General features: G+C 37.5%; 3 protein-coding genes across 7 annotated transcripts; 1 reads left to right on the forward strand and 2 right to left on the reverse strand.

The window, feature by feature from the left end:
• Window positions 1–154: 154 nt before the first annotated feature.
• LOC130994689 (proteasome subunit beta type-5-B-like) lies at window positions 155–2,605 on the reverse strand. The gene is made up of 7 exons (XM_057919756.1): window positions 2,301–2,605; window positions 2,076–2,205; window positions 1,728–1,834; window positions 1,142–1,276; window positions 969–1,072; window positions 577–677; window positions 155–475 (listed from the first exon to the last, which is right to left on the reverse strand). Exons 1-7 carry the CDS (start codon window positions 2,412–2,414, stop codon window positions 348–350), a joined length of 819 nt encoding a protein of 272 aa, XP_057775739.1. The 5' UTR covers window positions 2,415–2,605; the 3' UTR covers window positions 155–347.
• A 989-nt stretch (window positions 2,606–3,594) lies between these two features.
• LOC130994351 (60S ribosomal protein L24-like) lies at window positions 3,595–5,558 on the reverse strand. Its single transcript, XM_057919398.1, has 6 exons — window positions 5,518–5,558; window positions 5,122–5,343; window positions 4,520–4,595; window positions 4,334–4,435; window positions 4,099–4,247; window positions 3,595–3,972 (listed from the first exon to the last, which is right to left on the reverse strand). The coding sequence occupies exons 1-6, from the start codon at window positions 5,556–5,558 to the stop codon at window positions 3,819–3,821; spliced, it is 744 nt and encodes a 247-aa protein (XP_057775381.1). The 3' UTR covers window positions 3,595–3,818.
• Window positions 5,559–8,565: 3,007 nt separating this feature from the next.
• On the forward strand, window positions 8,566–11,243 carry LOC130994690 (uncharacterized). Of its 5 annotated transcripts, none has more exons than XR_009091877.1 (6): window positions 8,566–8,739; window positions 9,225–9,338; window positions 9,582–9,666; window positions 10,237–10,357; window positions 10,446–10,814; window positions 10,908–11,243. XR_009091877.1 is itself a non-coding variant. In XM_057919757.1 (6 exons), exons 2-5 carry the CDS (start codon window positions 9,378–9,380, stop codon window positions 10,635–10,637), a joined length of 411 nt encoding a protein of 136 aa, XP_057775740.1. In that variant the 5' UTR covers window positions 8,566–8,739; window positions 9,225–9,377; the 3' UTR covers window positions 10,638–10,814; window positions 10,908–11,243. The 5 variants fall into 5 exon arrangements, 4 of the variants coding, with proteins under 4 accessions (XP_057775740.1, XP_057775743.1, XP_057775742.1 ...); XM_057919757.1 differs by having other exon boundaries at window positions 9,225–9,390; XM_057919760.1 differs by having other exon boundaries at window positions 9,225–9,390; window positions 10,694–10,814.
• The last annotated feature ends 6,541 nt before the right edge of the window (window positions 11,244–17,784 follow it).

Below are 17,784 nucleotides of genomic sequence, written 5' to 3' on the forward strand. Positions count from 1 at the left end.
TTTAGGCCTTTGAACAATTGATTCAGTTATTCTCTCTAAACCTTGAAAGGGACATTTACATGCATCTATATACACATGAGAAATTAGACAAATTTTAAGGCACTAAAATTAGGGATTTTAGGGAATAGTTGCGCCGGTGCTTGCTAGCCGTATCTTATGCTTTTCGAATGCAGAACATATGCAATAGGTGTTCCTTCATACAAGTTGCAGGGTTCTTTCCCTTGAGCCTTCCGATATTAGCAGTCACCAAAAAATTGTTTTGAGTGAACACACGAATGGGCTAGGGCTAGGGCAGTGACTTTAGCAAGAGAGAATGAAAATGAGGAATGAAAGCTAAAGATACTAACTCATGCAATTGGTACTTCAGCCATCTCTTGCTCCACCGTGGTGGGTTCAACAGGATAGTACGTATAGTGGAGCTCTCCGACATCATCGCCAGAAAGCTTTTTCCATCCACTGGGACCAACATGGTATACTGTAACAAAATCCATGTTAAAACAAGAAAGTGAAAGGAGTATTAAATCCCCGAGAGGGAGTAGAAACACAGGGAGATGCGGTTGGAACGAAGGGAATTACCGCTGGCAACACCACCACTGGCTCCATCACGGAATGTAGCATGATAGATTGCTCTTCTAGCCAGCTCCGCAGCTTCCTCAACAGACAAATCAAAGCGGTATCTGAGAAGGGCAGATTCACAAATAAGACAAGGGCATGCCAACAAAAAATGCAGCAAGTTATGTAGCTAAAACTGAAGGGTAATCATTAAGTATTGACATGACCTTCAAATCCCAAGAGAAAATTTATTTCGTCAAGAAAACAAAACACATGTATATCCAGATTAGCATACATGGCCAAAAAGCATCTAAAACATTTTTGTGAAAATTATTAAATAACCAAAGAAACATCCAAGAAATTTCAAATGACAGGAAATATAAGAAGTGAATAAGAGAATGTGGATATGAACTCACCCACTATCCAAGACACCATAAGCATATGGAGAACCAGACCCAACAGAGAATCTGGTGCCTTTCAGCCGACCACCTTCACTGTCAACGTAGTAGAGACCAGGGCCCTGCCCGAAAAGCAGAAGTATTAGGTGATCTCCATGAAGTTAGAACAGCTTGTGAGAATTCAAGCTTACCTTTTCATCCCAGCCAGCTATCATAGTTCCAACAGACAAACCCATTCCTCGGTAGGAGTACAGTATGTTCGCCAACAATTTTGAAGCTCCAGCAACAGAAATTCTTCTCTTATTAGCCAATTCATGTAAACGACACTGAAACATGAATGCAAATTACTAACTTTGAACCATTCATTAGGAATTAGAAAATACTACTACTATTTAAAAAAATAAGGGCTTTCCTCCATAGAAGCTACACACACACACATGAGGGTTAATTGTCTGCCAGTGCCGTATAGAATGAGTAAGCTAGACATGAAGCAGGTTATATCAAATTCTTTCTCAGCCTCTCAAATAGTTTCTTCAAACTGTCTACATCTATGTTCTTTACGCTCATATATTTAGTGTGTGTGGGTGGGGGGCGGAGAGCATTATAACTTATATGTTCATAGTGTTGCCTTAAGAGGTCTCGAATAAGAGTCCTTAAAACATCAAATGCACATACATTATTATGCATTTACTGTGAACAACATAATTCATGTGCCTTCTCATTGACAAATCATAGTGGGAAAATGCAGAATATACAAAGGAAAGATGCAACACTCGCCTTAATTCCGAGATTCCTGTGCCAGAACTGGCAGTCAGCAGCTCCTCCAGCCATTGTACCAAGCATGTAGGGGTTGATTTCAATGATTTTCTTGACAGATTGTGATGCTGCATTTTTATAACTCATATAGCATTGATAATTTGATCATAGATACAAAAGTAATACTAAGAAACATCCCAGCTCTCAAAAAGAACATATAATGAAAAAGTAAATTTTGCCCATCTGATAGTCCTATATAAATATTTAATTGAAATCAATCCACAAACAAAATATTGTTCACAGTCATTCATGTTTTAAAATATAACCAGTATCAAAAGTGAAAAAGCTCAAAACTACATAAAGACTTACAAATATATCCTCCCATGCTCGCACGCGAATCAGCAGCCACCATGACACCATCTTTGAATATAAAAGCCAGAGTTGTCGTTCCCTTGGCTGGCTTCACCATCTGCACTGCTGCTTTCTGAAACCCATCATACTGAAGGGAAACAAATAAAAATCAGGAAAACTAATCGCTGCGAGGATAATACAAACCAAACAAAAAAGCACAAAGAGGGATAAAATGAAGCTCACATCAACAGTGACAGGAAGTTTAAACGATGGTGCAGCCAAAATCTCGTTATCCAAATCATCCGCATTTGCCCTAACCGGCATGGCGGGATCGAGCCCACTAAAATCAATCTTCATCAAATTAAGATAATTTATAGGAGATATGAGGGAGGAGGTGGCGGAAGCCGGCGACGGCGGCTTTGCTCGCCGTTGTTGCTGATCGGAAACTTGGGGAGGTGGAAAAGGATTTCTGTGTTTTGCGACTTTGGGGATTTGTGTGTAGCGAGAAAGACGAGAAGTTGAGAGCTATGACATTATGAGTGAGATTGGGCTCAAGTTTTGGGCTTGATTATTTAATTTGTTTGGGCCTTTGAATTAATTATTCTTGGGCTCAATTTTAATTGGGCGAAGGCTAAGGTTTAATTATTTTGTTTCGATGATCAATTAGCCTAGGTTAAATCATAATCAATTACGCTTAGTTCAGATAATTATATCGCAGAATATTAATTATCCAACTTACGAATTAACGATTAATGGAGATGCATAATAGTATAATACTATGTACTATTATGTGCTTATATAAGTAAAAATTGCTTATTAATCGATTCCCGTAAGAAAACTTTTTTGTTTTATTGATGTTCGAAACCACGTTAAATTTCAATAAAAAAGTCGAGCAAAGGCTATTGTTTGTGCCCTCACCGAGAAATTGGTTTTCACACTACAAAAAAAATTTCTATTAGTGACACGAGGCTTGGTAGCTAATATTCGTGTTACAAAAATTAGTAACATTTAAAAGTATTCATGTTACAAAAATTAGTAACATTTAAAAGTGTAACTGTGTAACTATTAGTGATTAGTTACACTATCAAATGTCACTAATTTTTATAACAGCTGGAATTTTTTTTTGTAGTGTCAGGATTCGAGCTTAGATTACTTTGTGCATACATACTTGTCCTGTATAGGTGAATTTTTTATCTTTCAAAGCATGTTATGAGTTGTAGAGCTCTAAATCAGTTTCACAATTTTTTTTTTCTAAATACTGTTTCCGTAATGTTTTTCTTCGTTCACGTATAATTATAAAATTAATACACCTGAGTTTATCAACAATAACGCCGACAGACTAATGAACAGAATAATATCAAACTCAAACTTGATTCAATTATAAACTTTTGACAATCCAGATCCAAACAATTTTGACTCACTCAGCCTTACAACTAAACAGCAAAATAATATTGAGCAAGAATCAGCAGCCCTCCAATGTATAAATAGTTTGGAATATGAAATGCCGGATGAAAGAAGTTACTAATGCAAATATAGATACTTTTAAGCTGGGCTCAACAAATTAATTTTAAATTAAAGTAAACATTAGATGTGCAACCAAAGTTGAGAAAATGTAAGCTATTTCTAGTGAAAACAAAGTCTAAGACCTTACAAGATAATGTTCAAGCACAGAAAATAACTTGTAGGTCAAAACCAAAACCAGCACACATGGCTTATAACCATTTGTGTTCCTTATGCATACCATATAGAAGCAAAAACCTTTCAACGCTTGCCGCCGCCACCTCCAATCTTCGGGCCCTTGGGTGCCGCTCCCTTGGGTACGTTGGCCTTGCCAGAAGTCTTTTGCTTTGACATAACTTCTGCCTTCTTTGCCTTCTTCTCATCTTTAGTTTTCTTGATCCTCTCCTTAATTTCACTGATATGATATACCAAAGAAGTTTAATTATTAACCATTCTAATCACAAACCCGTTGTCACTCAAGCAACTACAGTGAGATTTTAGCATTTGGTTTAAATTCAAAGATTCCCATTGCTTCTCATACCGTAGGGCAGCTTCACGTGCAGCATCACGAACCTCTGGCTTCTCAGCTCGTTTCTTCTGGATGACCTCTAAGGTGGCACCAACAATGGACCTTGAGTAAGGCTTCTTGTTGGTACGGCGCCTCTTCTTCACGGCTTCAGCAGCAACATCCTATGTAAAGGAAGTAACAATTTAGAATACAGACATCACTCTTGTCAAATAAATGTGTCGAATGATAGATCAATCAAGTAATTCACCTTCTTATGTTGTTTCCGATACATGGCAGTCCAAGTAAGCTTAGCAGGCCTCAGGCGATTGTGGAAGTACCTCTTGCATTTTGAGTTAACAAAGAGGAAAACCTACAACAGCAGCAAACTTATTTCACAAACCCTAATAAGATGAAGTACAGGAAAATGCAACTTCCGGCGATGCCGTTATCCCACCTGAGAGTCTGATCGGATAAACCTGATGCCCCTTCCAGGATAGATCTTGGCGCCGCTAAAACGGCAAAGCTCCGTCCTAATAACCAACATCAATAGTAACTACATCAATACCCAAATTGTATAATACACCAAACTGTGTACAAATACCACAATATCTACACCCACCACATGAATTCTTAAATCTCGAAAAGCATTCAAAATTATAATCAAAACCAAGGTTTTACAGCAGAATCCATGTAACATACACATGGCTGGAACAAACGAACTCAAAAAAATAGGACAGGAAACAAGTTTTGGTAGCTCAAATGCGTCAAATACTTGAATTAGATCGTCCGACTCTGAAACCCAGAGATAATTTATCCAGCAGTGAGAAAATTAATACAAATGAAAAATTGAAATGTATAGAGCACAGAATCCAAATATGATGCTACTGAAGAACCTCAAAATCTACATCCGAAATGGCGTCTAAAATTTAACAAAGAAAATCTAACCCAAACAATCCCTACGAACATCTACAGGTTTAATAATTTCCAGTAGCAATATTCGATTCAGTGAAGTTCAACTGTTCAATAGCATATAATCCTACATAGATTGCGACTTACTTGAGAACCATGGCTGCAGAATATTGAAGAGCTCGGCGCGGGAGGTGATTTTCTGGAGTTGCAGAAATGACAGAAACCCTAACGCCCAAACACAGCAATATAAGGCGTTGCAGAAATGGGCCTAGGGTTTTTCTTTTATCAATAAAACAAGGCCTAGTGTTTACATACCCAGTTTCATATTTCCTCACACTTTTATTAACGACGCTTCGCAAGCCCAATAATCTTTTTATTTATTTTTTACAGTGATAAACTTCATTATTCTTTTTTTTTTAAATAATATTAGTATCCCATATGTGGGAATGCATTTTTTTTATATAAATTAAAAATTAAATAAGTAAATTTAAATACCATATCGGTGGACTCGAACCTAATATTTTTGATATTAAACATAATCACTTTACTGCTAGGCCAGCATTCGCATGCATATGGAAATTCATCTACGTACGTCTTAATTTTATACCACAACATATATAATGAATACTCACAATATAAATTTACATATTGGTGTGGATTAAAATGTACTCTATACATTTTTATATATAAAATCAAAAACATATGTTTAGGTTCATGATAAAATATTCAAGATACGAATCAAATTAAAAATCGTGACAAAAGCTTTAATTTGAAGGTTGAATAAAATTCAATTTATAAATAATTCATATACAGTTTGGAATTATAAATAAAAAGAATAAAACTATATAATCTGTAGTATTATTAGATTTTATATTTATTCATTCTAAACAATTCTAAGCTAATCGAAAATAAATAAAAAAATTAAAATTTAATTGTATTATAATCAAATTATTGAAAGGCCCTATAATGAATTTTCGGTATGCCGATGGTTTTCAATTTGTATGTATGTGTATAAATTTTGAGTGAAAATTTAAAATGCCCTAAATGTAACAGCCCGGCTTCAGAGTTGACGGCTGTCCCCACAGACCAACACGAGTCTTTTCTAGCGTGTTTTGTCCTCACTCGCACGCTCCCCGAGAAACTTCCCAGGGTGTCACCCATCCCGGAATTGCTCCAAGCCAAGCACGCTTAATCTTGGAGTTTCTTCCACATGGGCACCTAAAAAGAATATGCATCTTGTTGATATGAGTAGCACCTATCAAATCATTTAAGCTCTCCTCGAATATGCAGTCTCATACCTGCATATTCTCAGAATCCCTCTCGCTCGGCTGTGTTCCGGTTCATCCCTGCGCCCCTCTGCTTGGAAATCTTAATCGGAGCCGCTCCTTGTCCGTGCCTCTTTTGCACCGGCGATCACTCCGCACTTCGTCCCCGGGCGTCACAGGCCCACCAGCTTCCGCTTGGTTCATCCCCGAACCACACCGTACTGGGAAAGGTTCGGCTCTGATACCACCTATAACAGCCCGTCTCCAGAGTTGACGGCTGTCCCCACAGACCAGCACGAGTCTTTTCTAGCGTCACACTAAACCTTAAGTTATATATGAAAAATGCCATATCTTATAAACTTAAGCATTCTATGCCCTAATTATTGGTAATGGACCAAAATACCCTTTAGCATGAAAAAATCAATTAGTTCATTATAATACAATTCCTTGTTCGGATTGAAAATAGTCGGTAAAGACTTATCAGGCCCAACATGCTTTCGTATACACTTTAAGATTAATCAAAACATAAACCAACTTTATACCTTTAGTCGAATACTACTTCCGGAGTCAGTTCTGTCGCGTTTTACGGACCGTCTGCCACTCGGAGGCTCCGTCCAACCACGCACTCGCAAGAGATGGTTGCAACCCTCCACCTCCAGCAGCAACTTTCAAATTACCCAGAATCTATCACCCTCGTTTTACGAATAAAACCAACCACACACTCACAAGAGATGGTTAAGTGATGATTTTTTCTAGAATTTCTAAGTTTCGACATATAATACTTAGTTGGAAAATGAATGAAAAGAATTTACAAAATCGGAAGGTTGAACAAAACCGAGCGTTTATGGAGGAATTATAAAATATTTAATCTATTTAGTAATATCTCCTTGGGGAGGAAACAAACTTGTCTAGCTACTCATTAGTAGCTATAACTTGTACACATAATATCAAAGGAACAAAACTAAAACTAAAAACTTTGAAGACTGAAATTTTAAAAATTACAAAAATAGATTTTGGAGAGGAAGTGTGTTGAGAGTGAGGTGGGTCATTTCCGAATGCTCTTCTTTCTCTCCAAAGCTTGCCTTTTTATAGAGGTCTGATGCCCTCTATTATTCTTGGTGCTTAGCCTTGGATTTTTTTTCTCGTGGCCAGCTAATGGTGATGGTAATTGTCATCTTCTTTTGTCGACCATAATTGCTGACACCTCTTGATGCTTGCACATGTTACTGGGGTCTCTTACTCCATTATTCAGCTAGTAGTGCTTGTGGTAGGGGCCGGTTGTTGAAAAGTTTGGATCACTATTGATAGTAGAGCTGGCAAAATGGGCCGGCCCGGCCCATCGAGCTTTTGAGATTTACCGGGCTGGGCTGGCCCCGACCTGAAATTGACCGGGCTGCCAATTTACGGGCCTAGCCCAGCCTCGACCGGGCTACCGGGCAGTCGGGCCAAACCCGCCCAATGATTTTTTTTCACTAAATTCTATTTTTATTTTTACAAAAAATTAAATAAACTAAAATAAAATCAAATAATCTATATCTATATATAAATAAAAGCTCAACCTGAACCAATCTCCATTTTGGCGGGAAAATGAGCTACTGTTATAACCAGTGTGTTTTTATTTTGGCTTAAGTCTGCTGTGTAATGTTCTTAATATTGATCAGATTTTTGCATTCACTTAAAAGCCTTGATAATCACGATTTAGGCGGTAAAATGATTAGATTTGTGGTAACTTGGGGCCCAAACATAGAGCCAAAATTCAAAATTTGAATTTTAAAATTGTCCCTGATATTTGCCTATAAATACTAGCAGATTCTGTTTATTTTCGAAAAAGATTTTCAAAAAACATTTGTTGGTATTAGTTAAACTCTAAATTTCGTTTTTCTCTTTCAAAAAATTGTTTCTTCCAAAATGTTTTTCCGTTTTTAAAAATGCAAGATTCCGAACTATATAAGTTGCCACTTTTATATTCATTGCTGCTACTTTTATATTCATTTGTGTGTGACATTTCATTATATGCAGAACATTGGGAATGATTTATATCAATGAATATATTTCAAATATCTGATCACAATTTGTATATAATTGAAAACTGAAATAGAGATGTCTGTTTGTTTGTCATGCGGTGTTGGAAATAAAAATCACTGTTTGCTCAAAAGTTTATGAACTAATGTTATCACTGTAAAGATAATTTTGCAGGAATTTAAAGTTCACCTGTTTGTATACCTTTACTCATGTTCTCTTTGTTGGGAAGCTGAAGCATGTGGCTGAAATATTACTACTTTAGCTATAACTACTAAAAATTATATTTGTAGTCTAGAACTTTACTCCTGTATATGCTAATTATTATTGACAATTACAAATAGTAATAGAATTTTTTTTTGGCAAGACTACAGATATTGGAAGACATAATGGCACCTGTATATACGAAGATTGTAGATTTGCATCCTTCTGTTACGAATTCAATGATAAAAGTGAGATGTATTCGTCGCTATGGCACTAAGTATATATGGAGTTGACCAATCATCTATTGAATGTATTGTGCATGATCGTCAGGTATTATTTCATGTTTCTAATCTATGATCCTTTAGATTGTGCGACAGATGTAAAGCATTAAACATTTTACAATATGAATATATGTTAACATTGAGCAAAGTGATACTTAGTGTTCAACCTCTTTTTGATGATTTTATCTAATACTTACTGTTTGGTGTGAAACATGTTATAATGGAACCTAAATATAGTAATTGTCTGCTGCAAAACATTTATATGAGTTAAATTAATTTCATAATGGCAGATCAATAGTGCTCGAACATATACAACATGAAATATGTACATTATCCTCCTTAAGATATTATAGTTAATAGTGTTTTTACTTACATACTTATTTAGATTTAAAACACTTACTAAAAAATATGATTGAATAATTATGTATTTTATAATGGTATTTTTTTTTATGTAACATAATTTTTGCATAATCTTGTATAGGGCACAAGGATTCATTTGACTATACCACGTGGACAGATAGCTGCGTTTGGAAATATCATAAAAGCAGATGTTGTTGTTCAGATTAGGCATTTCTTTGTGCGAAACAACAACTTTGTGAGAAACAAGACTGTTAACAATCCTTATAGGATTGTGATGTTCCCGAAAAGTCAGTTGTCAGCATGTGTTGTTCCTGAACTTCCTCGTCAGAAATTCTTATTCAAAGATTTCAAAGATATAATTGCTAGTGAAGATGCTAATGAGGAAGTTTTGTTTGGTAAATAGTTATGTACATTTTATTTAATGTGTTGTTTTAGAATGGTTTATTTCTTTTAATATTAAGAATTATTAAAACTGTAGATGTTATTGGAGTTTGGGTGGGCAAGGGGTTTATCAAGGATCAGAATAATGCGAAGCTCATTGAGCTGGTGCTTGAGGATGCAGAGTAAGTTTCAATTTCTTTTTTCTGCACTGTTTGCATATGTATATTTTTCTATTCCAGTTAGAAATTAAATCATATTATGCTTAACAATAAACAAATTTATTACAATATGTTTTAACACATATCAGAATTGTAATGTTGTACATAAATGTTGGTTGTTCATAATTTATTTTCTATTTATATTTGCTTTTGGTTTCTTCATTTGGACTCTGAAATTGTTTACTTACATATGTAGTCACAATAAAATATATTACACTCTTTGGGAGGAATATGTTGACTCATTCATAATGCAAGCGAGCAATGAAGCGAAAATGTTGCCAATTGTTATTATGTACAATTTTGCAGAGCAACAGTTTACAAGGGTAAAATTTAAATCATCTACTTAAATTTATACCAAACAACAGGTGATGTGTGTGTATGCACGAGCATAAATGTTTCTAGGCTGTTTCTCAATATTGATGTTGAGGAGATACATAAATTCAGGAACCTGTAAGTGTTATATGTTCAGTCAACTATTTTATGTATGTTAAACAAATATGATAATAAACTTATAATTTTGTTTTTATTATTCAGTGTGTGGGGGGATAGTTCTTTCAAAAACACACTGTCACTGAATTTGGAAGCTGTGAAAGAAGAAGTCTCAACTGAAGAAGCACTAGAAATGAAGGTTATTGATGACATAGTCACAAATGAGGTATAAAATATGCTATAATGAATGCTGATTTAATATGTTTTCGTAAAGTTTACTTTGTACTTGACTTCATTTTATTAAACTTATGTAGAAAGGCGAGGCATGTATATGTGGTACTATTGAGTCTGTTGATTATTCTTATACTTGGTGTTATATGGCCTGTATTCGGTGCACAAGGAAAGTTGTGAAATTAAACAACAAATTCTTTTGTGGAACTTGCAACAAATATGATGGGAAGGCAAACCAAAGGTTATCCTATATTGTACCAATTAAATACTGTTAAATTGCATATTTTAGATAAATATTTGATTGTAATATTTGCATGTCATATTACTGTAGGTATATGCTGATCTTGATTGTATTAGACTCTACAAACAATGTATCATTCTTGGTTTGGGATAAGGAATGCATTACTCTGCTTGGGAAGAAGGCATCGGAGATAAATTTAAAAGGCAATGAGGTAATGCGCTGGATGAAGCTAATTGTTCTAAAATTATGTAAATTGTTTCACATATATGATCAAGTTATTTACTTTTGTTTCTCACATTTACAGATTGGCCACTTTGAAATTATACCAAGAGAAATTGAAACTGCTCTTATTGGGAAGACTATCCTGTTCAAAGTGCAGTTTAGAGCTGATATCAAACACTGAATGATAGACCTTACACTGTGCTGAAAAATATGCAACAATCCAGATGTTGTGCAGAAGTATGCTTCTAAGATTGAGGACTCTGAAGGCCCGTCGAGCTGCAAAATTCTAGGCCCAACCCAGCCCCTCTCGAGCCATCGGGCAGTCGGGCTAAACCAGCCCATATTTTTTTTAAAATCTTATTTTTTTTGTTACTTTATAGAAATTCAACTATCTACATAAATATTACTTTATTAAAATATTGATATATTTTAATTATCAAACATTACTTGATTAATGGACTTGCTGTCGTCATCGTCATTTAATTTATCAACAATACAAATTTAGCACTTAGTTCAATTGATATATTTTAAGATGAAAGAATAAAATAATCTAATGCAGTCAACATCATCATCATCAGCTCACTTTCTCAAATCTATAAATTCATGCACATAATATATTGAATTCCATATTCTCGATTCTCGTTCTAGATGAACAAATTAGTTTTCAGTACATAGCTTAATATACAAGGTTAATGGCTAAACTGTCTACATATTTTGCATTAATTTTTCTCGTCTCTCTAATATTATAAGGCTCGAGAGTCAAGACTCATACAATTCAAGCTAGGTTTTTATTCACCGATATACTGAATAAGTAGGAACGACATAAAACCATTCAAATGAAATAAGCTTTACCTTTTTGGAAGAAGCAGTGGCAGTTGGAGGTCGATGGCAGTAGTGAATGTCGGCGATCGGTGGCGACAGTGGAAGGTAGGGTAAGGCCGTAAGGATTAGCCACTTAGCGAAATACAGAAGAGTTCGTGTTCAAGAGTTTATTTAGGATTTTGTTTATATATTATGTTTGCATAATATAAAATTATAAATAAACGTGAGTTAAATTTAGTATTTTAAGGTTTTTTAATATATATAAATATAATTAATATATCTATATAATAAATAAATGGGCGGGCTAAAAAGCCCGAAACCCGGAAGGCCCGACGGGTCGAAAATCTTGGGCTTTTTAGGCCGTTTTTTTTTTGCTCTATTTTTTCAAGCCTAGCCCGCCTCCAAATCTGGGCAGCCGTGCCAGCTAATGCGTCTTCAACTTTTGGGCCACTTGGCCCTATTTTTCTCTTTTTTTTGTTTTGTTTGAGTCGTCTAGGGGGAAAACAGGTATTCAGGAGGGGAAGCTCGGAAAAGGGCATATGCACGAAATATGGTCAGAATGGGCATTACCGGAATAAAACTATCCAAGATGCCAGAAATGAAACTCACCAAGAAGAGAGCTCGGCGAAGTACCCCTCAGCACCATTCGAGGCGCGAGAACCTTTGAAGTGTACCACCTGACATGAGGCCAACCGAAGAAAGCAACTAGTACGACCATGTCCGTCAACAGTAGTCATCACCTGGAGCTATATATGGAAAGACGTGTGGAGGAGATTGCCTGAAAGATTCTGGCGAATTCTAGCAATGGAAGGATCTGGAATAATGTGGAATCAACCCAAATCTGCTGGAGATCCATAATCAATCAAATCAAATCAAGGATCAAGCTAATTATGGAATGAAATCAGCTGCTAGATATGGTCTGTCGGCTAGGATTTGACTGCTACCGAACTGCTATATAAACCTCAGCATGTGTGGCTGGCAGAGATGGAGTTTTACATGCAGTTTTCACAACTCTTGGGAACTCATGGACGGATTTTTACACTTACACATAAGTTTTTAGTGCTATTCTAGACTTAGATTTTAGCTAGTTCACCAAGAAAATAATTTACTTTGTTCTTTTATATTTTCCGCACCAAATAATTTAGTTGCTTTTCGTATTTCAATTCTGTTGTGATGAACAAATCCAAGGTTGTTGCCTTAGGTATTTTTATATCAAGTATTTCATATTTTGTTTCATTTATGTGTTTTGTCTATTTCGCATTTATGTTTTCCATTATGAGTGAGTAGTTCCCTTGGTGAGATTTGAGGTAAGAAATGATTATTGTTGATATGTAATTGTTCGAGAGGCATTTGTGCCTTCGGTTGAGTCCAGTGGTTCCGGATGGATCTGTGCTGAATCATGGACAGTAGGGGCCTAACAGGTGATCTCCATTCGGTAAAAGGCTGTCTATGTCAAGCAAAGGCCATGGTATACCAGGGCGTGACAACCGGTATACCCACGACCAAGTAGTTTGTAGATCCGGAAGGCGAGGAAATGATTGATGGGATACATTGTCCTCCATCGATCTTGGGCTTCTCTAGCAACTACCCATCAACTGTGACGAGGCATAAAACCATGGTTATCCAACAAGGAAAGTGCCTACTTTGCCGTAAGCTTATCAATGACTGGTCGGCTCTGAGCCGAAAATGACTATCCCGGGAGGCATGTTTGTTGAACATACAGAGTCGGGGACCTTGGGAGAGAAGGTTTGTGAGGGTCATACTTGGAGAGTATCGGGTATGACTACTACCTAAGGAGAAGTGAAACACAACCTTGTGACTGGGAAAAAACCGTGATCTTCGGACCAAGTGACTACAAGGGACTCAACCATCCTAAGTGTGAAGTATAATCTCTTGAAATACCCCAATGTCTTTGGGCCACGCCTTGAGGATGTACGGAGCATGGACAGATCTTCAGTATGCCTATGACCGAACCAATGTCGACAATAGTCAGGACCTAACTCAAATCTTACCCCTTTTATATTTAATCTCCGTTTAAGTTTACTTGTGCAGATAAATAGGTTGAGACCGTGACAACTCAATTTGTGCACCCAAAGAGTAAAGTAGTTCCTCACTCTCCGTGGGATCGACCCTAGCTTATCGCTAAGACTAACCAGTCCAGTTGTGGGCATAGGAGCGTAAACTGTCCATCTGGGGCATACACAAAGTATTTTGATCGTACCATACGACGGGTGCGTGTCACCAGCCCATCGGGCGGGTTCGATTTTGACATCTCTAGCGGCGACTCCAATGATCAGCGACAGGGTGGTGTGGCCGTGTGGTAGGCTGGTAGCGCCGCAGGGGTAGATAGAGTTTTAGGGTTTCAGTGTTTCACGTTTTGACTTTTGAGGAAGAGTTAGAGAATCAACAAATAAAATTTGATTAATAAAATTAAAAATAGAATACTTAATTAAAATTAAATTAATAAAAATATATTTTAAAAATTCAACCGGGCGGGCTTTTTAGCCCGAAAACCCCGAGCCTTTTTAACCCCGAGGCCCGATCAGCCCGGCGGGCTGATTGGGCGGGCTTTTTAGGCCCGAGTTTTTTTGGGCCTATATTTTGTACAGCCCAACCCTAAACACGGGCGGGCCGGGCCCGTTTTGCCAGCTCTAATTGATAGTGGTCCTCCTGTAGTCTCACCCACTTTTGTCATCTTCTTTTAGTGAGTAATCTGCTTGCATTATTGTCCACTCACCGTTGTCGTCTTCTTTTTGGTGAGTGGTCCTCCTGTTGCGAGTCACATGACTCTATTTTCTTTGTCAGACATCTTACTTTTTTGGTGCCCGAGGCGCTCGTCCTCGTGGAGTCTTGTGCTCTTCATACTTGGCTGACCAAAATTTCTTCTTATTTGGTTTTAGAAAGAAACCCTTTGCGTGGGACATTTCATGCAGACGTGCTCATTCCAATGGCCCAAGTGAGCCATATTGCATAACTTGCGACAAGTCTCTTTGCTCCCCGCAATCTTATTTTGCCACAGTGTTAGCATTTTTTCTTCAAAGGCTTTCTCGGCATACTTAGTGGTAGTTCATGTCATGGTGTTTAACAGGAATGATCCTAGACTTGAACTGTGGGTGAACTTGACTTTGTCATCTCTATGAGACAGACCCATAATCCCATGCTCGCCTAGTGGAAATTTGATCCTCCGTGAATGTGGCGACAATTGAGGACTGATGATCAGGAGCCTTGATTCGGTTCTAGGCTTGGTTGTCGGGTCGTCAAAGCTTTATGAAATGGAAAGCCTCGTGGTTTCCCTTTCCTACATGTTCTGGTGCTGCATGAAAAAATACAGTTCCAGAACATCCTCTCGTTTAAGGGACTCGTTGTTTGCCCATGCGTCGTAGATTGTCTCTTGGATCCATCTTGGTAGACCCTTGATTTTGCTGAACGCTAGGAAAATAGTATAAACAGAGGCTAGTGCCCCAAATTCATACCATTCCTTAACATCTTATGGATTAGCTTTGGTGGTCATCCACACCCGAGGATATTTTTCTCCGACATCAACCCGACTATTTCCCAGATTAATGCCTCTTCTTGTGTTGAGTTTCTCCCATCTGGACCGGTAAACTTGCCAACTTGGAGATACTTCAAGAAAGTCAGTATCAGCCTTAAATTTGTCTGTCGTTGGCCTAAGGCTGATCTCTCCCTTTTTTACCCCAGAGGTGGTGGGTTGACACGATGTTTCAGGGTGTGACCACTTATCATCATCTTCTCCTTGAGTTTCCGGCTCGGGGGTCGTAACCTCAAGACTTGTGCTAGGGGTACTTGAATATACCAGGTAATCCGCCCTGTACGGTAATGCCTTCTTTAATTTGATAATCTCGGCTTGCGCGAAGGAGCGGCTTGGGGATTGCATCATAGAGATGTAACATCTTCTTAAGGCAGACTTGTATTCGATCAGATACTTTAGCCTCGTCGGCCGTTTGTATCCTCCCAGCTTGTTTAGCATGGAGCACGCACTCTTGCCATTCCTGTTGTAGCAAGTTCATGTTTCCCATGAGCTGCCCCTGACTTGTTGTGATGACGTCAACCTCGATTGGCTCCATCTCTTGTTAAGAAATCTGCAAGAACATTATCATCAGATTTCAAAATGACAATATCAAAATCATAATATTGACATTCAGCTTGTCATCTTAATACTCTAGCCTTTTCAGGTTTAGATTCAATTTTTTTGGTTAAGAAAGCTTTAACATTAGTGTTATCAACTTTCAAAATAAATTTCTTAGCCAGTAGAAATAGCGGTCATTTTTTTAACGCTTTTTCTAACTGCATAGAATTCTTTCTCGTTGATGTGCTATCGCACAGCTTCACTGTCGGAAAAGAGACCACTACAGTATCTGCACGGTTCTTTCCCATAAGGGGTGATTTTGGTAAGGACGGCTGCCCACCAGACATCACTCGCATCTGTGTAAAGGACCAAGTCGTACTCATCTTGTAGTATTGAAAGCTTTGGGAGATCCTTGCAAATCTCTTTTAGCTTTTTCACACCCTCACGATGTTCCTCCTTCCAAATGAATGGAACATCCTTCTTTAGTAAGGGACTAAAGATTTTCCTGCAAAATTAACAACTCCCTGCAAAATTAACAAGGTTCTTGATAAACATCCCTGCAAAATTAACAACTTCTAGAAAGCTTTGGAACTGCTTCTTTTCCTTGAGATCCTCTGATAAATTATGAACTTTATCCACAATATGTTCCTGCAGAATTATCCTTGTCTCATCGATCTCAATACCCAGAAATTCCATCTTCTGAGTTGTCACGACTGTCTTCTTTTCATATAGCACCGATCCTTCTTGTTGGCAAATATCTGCGAAGATCTCCAAATATTTGACATGTTCCTTAATATCTTTTGATGCAATTAAGATGTCATCAATATAGACAAACATGAATGACGAATAATCTTTGAAAAAATTATCCATCTTTCTTTGGAATATCTGGGGAGCATTAGCTAGCCCCATTGGCATAACATTCCAGACATAATGCCCTTATGGAGTTAAGAAGGCTGTGAACTTCTTATTTTCTTCCTCCATGTGAATTTGGTAGAAGCTTGATTTGCAGTCAAACTTGGAGAAAACCTTAGCATTCCTAATGAAATTGATAAGGTGTCCTTGACTTGGGATAAAATATCCATCAAACTCGAGAATGCCATTAATTCCTTTATAATTAATAACAAGTCTAGGTTTACGTCTTTTGATCTCACAATGATTTCTCACTAGAAATCTGGAACTGCTGTAAGGCGAATTTCCTGGTTCGATCAATCACAAATCAAGATGTTCCTTGATTATGCTTCTTATATCCTGCTGATCTTGAGTGTTCAGCAGGATTGGCCTAAACCTTACGAACTCGTGCTCATTGCCAGCTTTAACCTTGAAGGTAGCTCTGAGTTGGTTCTTGTCCCACCATGCCAAAGGATCCTCATGATAGCATTTCTGGATTCTCCTTTTAACGTCGACAATGGACACCTCTTCTTCTTCTTTATGTGATATTAGGGAGACTTTAAGTATCTGAGTCTCTTCTTCAGAGAGATCTGGAAATTCTTCGATTCTGCATTTGAGCTGAACATCTCTGAACCTTCGTTGGTCCTTCATCTGTGGACACCGAAGTTTGCCTGCATCACCCCGCTTGCTGCGAAAGCTGACTGGCATAGCGCGATTGAACACCTATTCGAGCCTTTGCACAATAATTTTGTGGTCACAATTGGTTGTGAACACAAGCCTTCTGGCTTCATTGTGCTGTGTAAACCTTATTATCCTGTGTAAACCTTTTGAAGGTCTGCAGAAAATTATTTCCCAACAATATATCTGCACCCGTATCATGGAAATAGATTGGTGGAGTCTTGACCTTGTACCAAGGCGTTTGTCCTGCTCCTCCGATCAATATTTCTGTTTGTTTTACTATTTTTTATAGAAGCAAAATTTTCTTGGAAAAATATCTTCCCGTAATTTGAGGTAGTTCTTCTTCAATGTCTGTTGGGAAGACTCCTCGTTTTGCTGTGCATATTCCTGCACCTGATTTAATGTAGGCAGCAAAATATTTTACCTTGAATTTCTCGTATACATCCCAACATAGATGTAAATTGAGAATAGACTCGTAACTCGA

The sequence above is a fragment of the Salvia miltiorrhiza genome, chromosome 7, assembly GCF_028751815.1.
Source record: "Salvia miltiorrhiza cultivar Shanhuang (shh) chromosome 7, IMPLAD_Smil_shh, whole genome shotgun sequence".
In the NCBI taxonomy this organism is placed as follows: Eukaryota; Viridiplantae; Streptophyta; class Magnoliopsida; order Lamiales; family Lamiaceae; genus Salvia; species Salvia miltiorrhiza.

Coding starts and splice junctions, on each gene's coding strand:
- LOC130994689 (XM_057919756.1), bottom strand. CDS start 2,414: ATGAAGATTGATTTTAGTGGGCTCGATCCCGCCATGCCGGTTAGGGCA. Junction 1,277..1,727: donor ACAGGAATCTCGGAATTAAG/GCGAGTGTTGCA, acceptor TTCATGTTTCAG/TGTCGTTTACATGAATTGGC. Junction 1,073..1,141: donor TAGCTGGCTGGGATGAAAAG/GTAAGCTTGAAT, acceptor CTTTTCGGGCAG/GGCCCTGGTCTCTACTACGT.
- LOC130994351 (XM_057919398.1), bottom strand. CDS start 5,558: ATGAATTTCCATATGCATGCGAATGCTGGCCTAGCAGTAAA. Junction 4,596..5,121: donor TCTGCAGCCATGGTTCTCAA/GTAAGTCGCAAT, acceptor GTTGGTTATTAG/GACGGAGCTTTGCCGTTTTA. Junction 3,973..4,098: donor GCACGTGAAGCTGCCCTACG/GTATGAGAAGCA, acceptor ATATCATATCAG/TGAAATTAAGGAGAGGATCA.
- LOC130994690 (XM_057919757.1), top strand. Junction 9,667..10,236: donor CTGGTGCTTGAGGATGCAGA/GTAAGTTTCAAT, acceptor TTTATTATTCAG/TGTGTGGGGGGATAGTTCTT. Junction 10,358..10,445: donor ATGACATAGTCACAAATGAG/GTATAAAATATG, acceptor AAACTTATGTAG/AAAGGCGAGGCATGTATATG.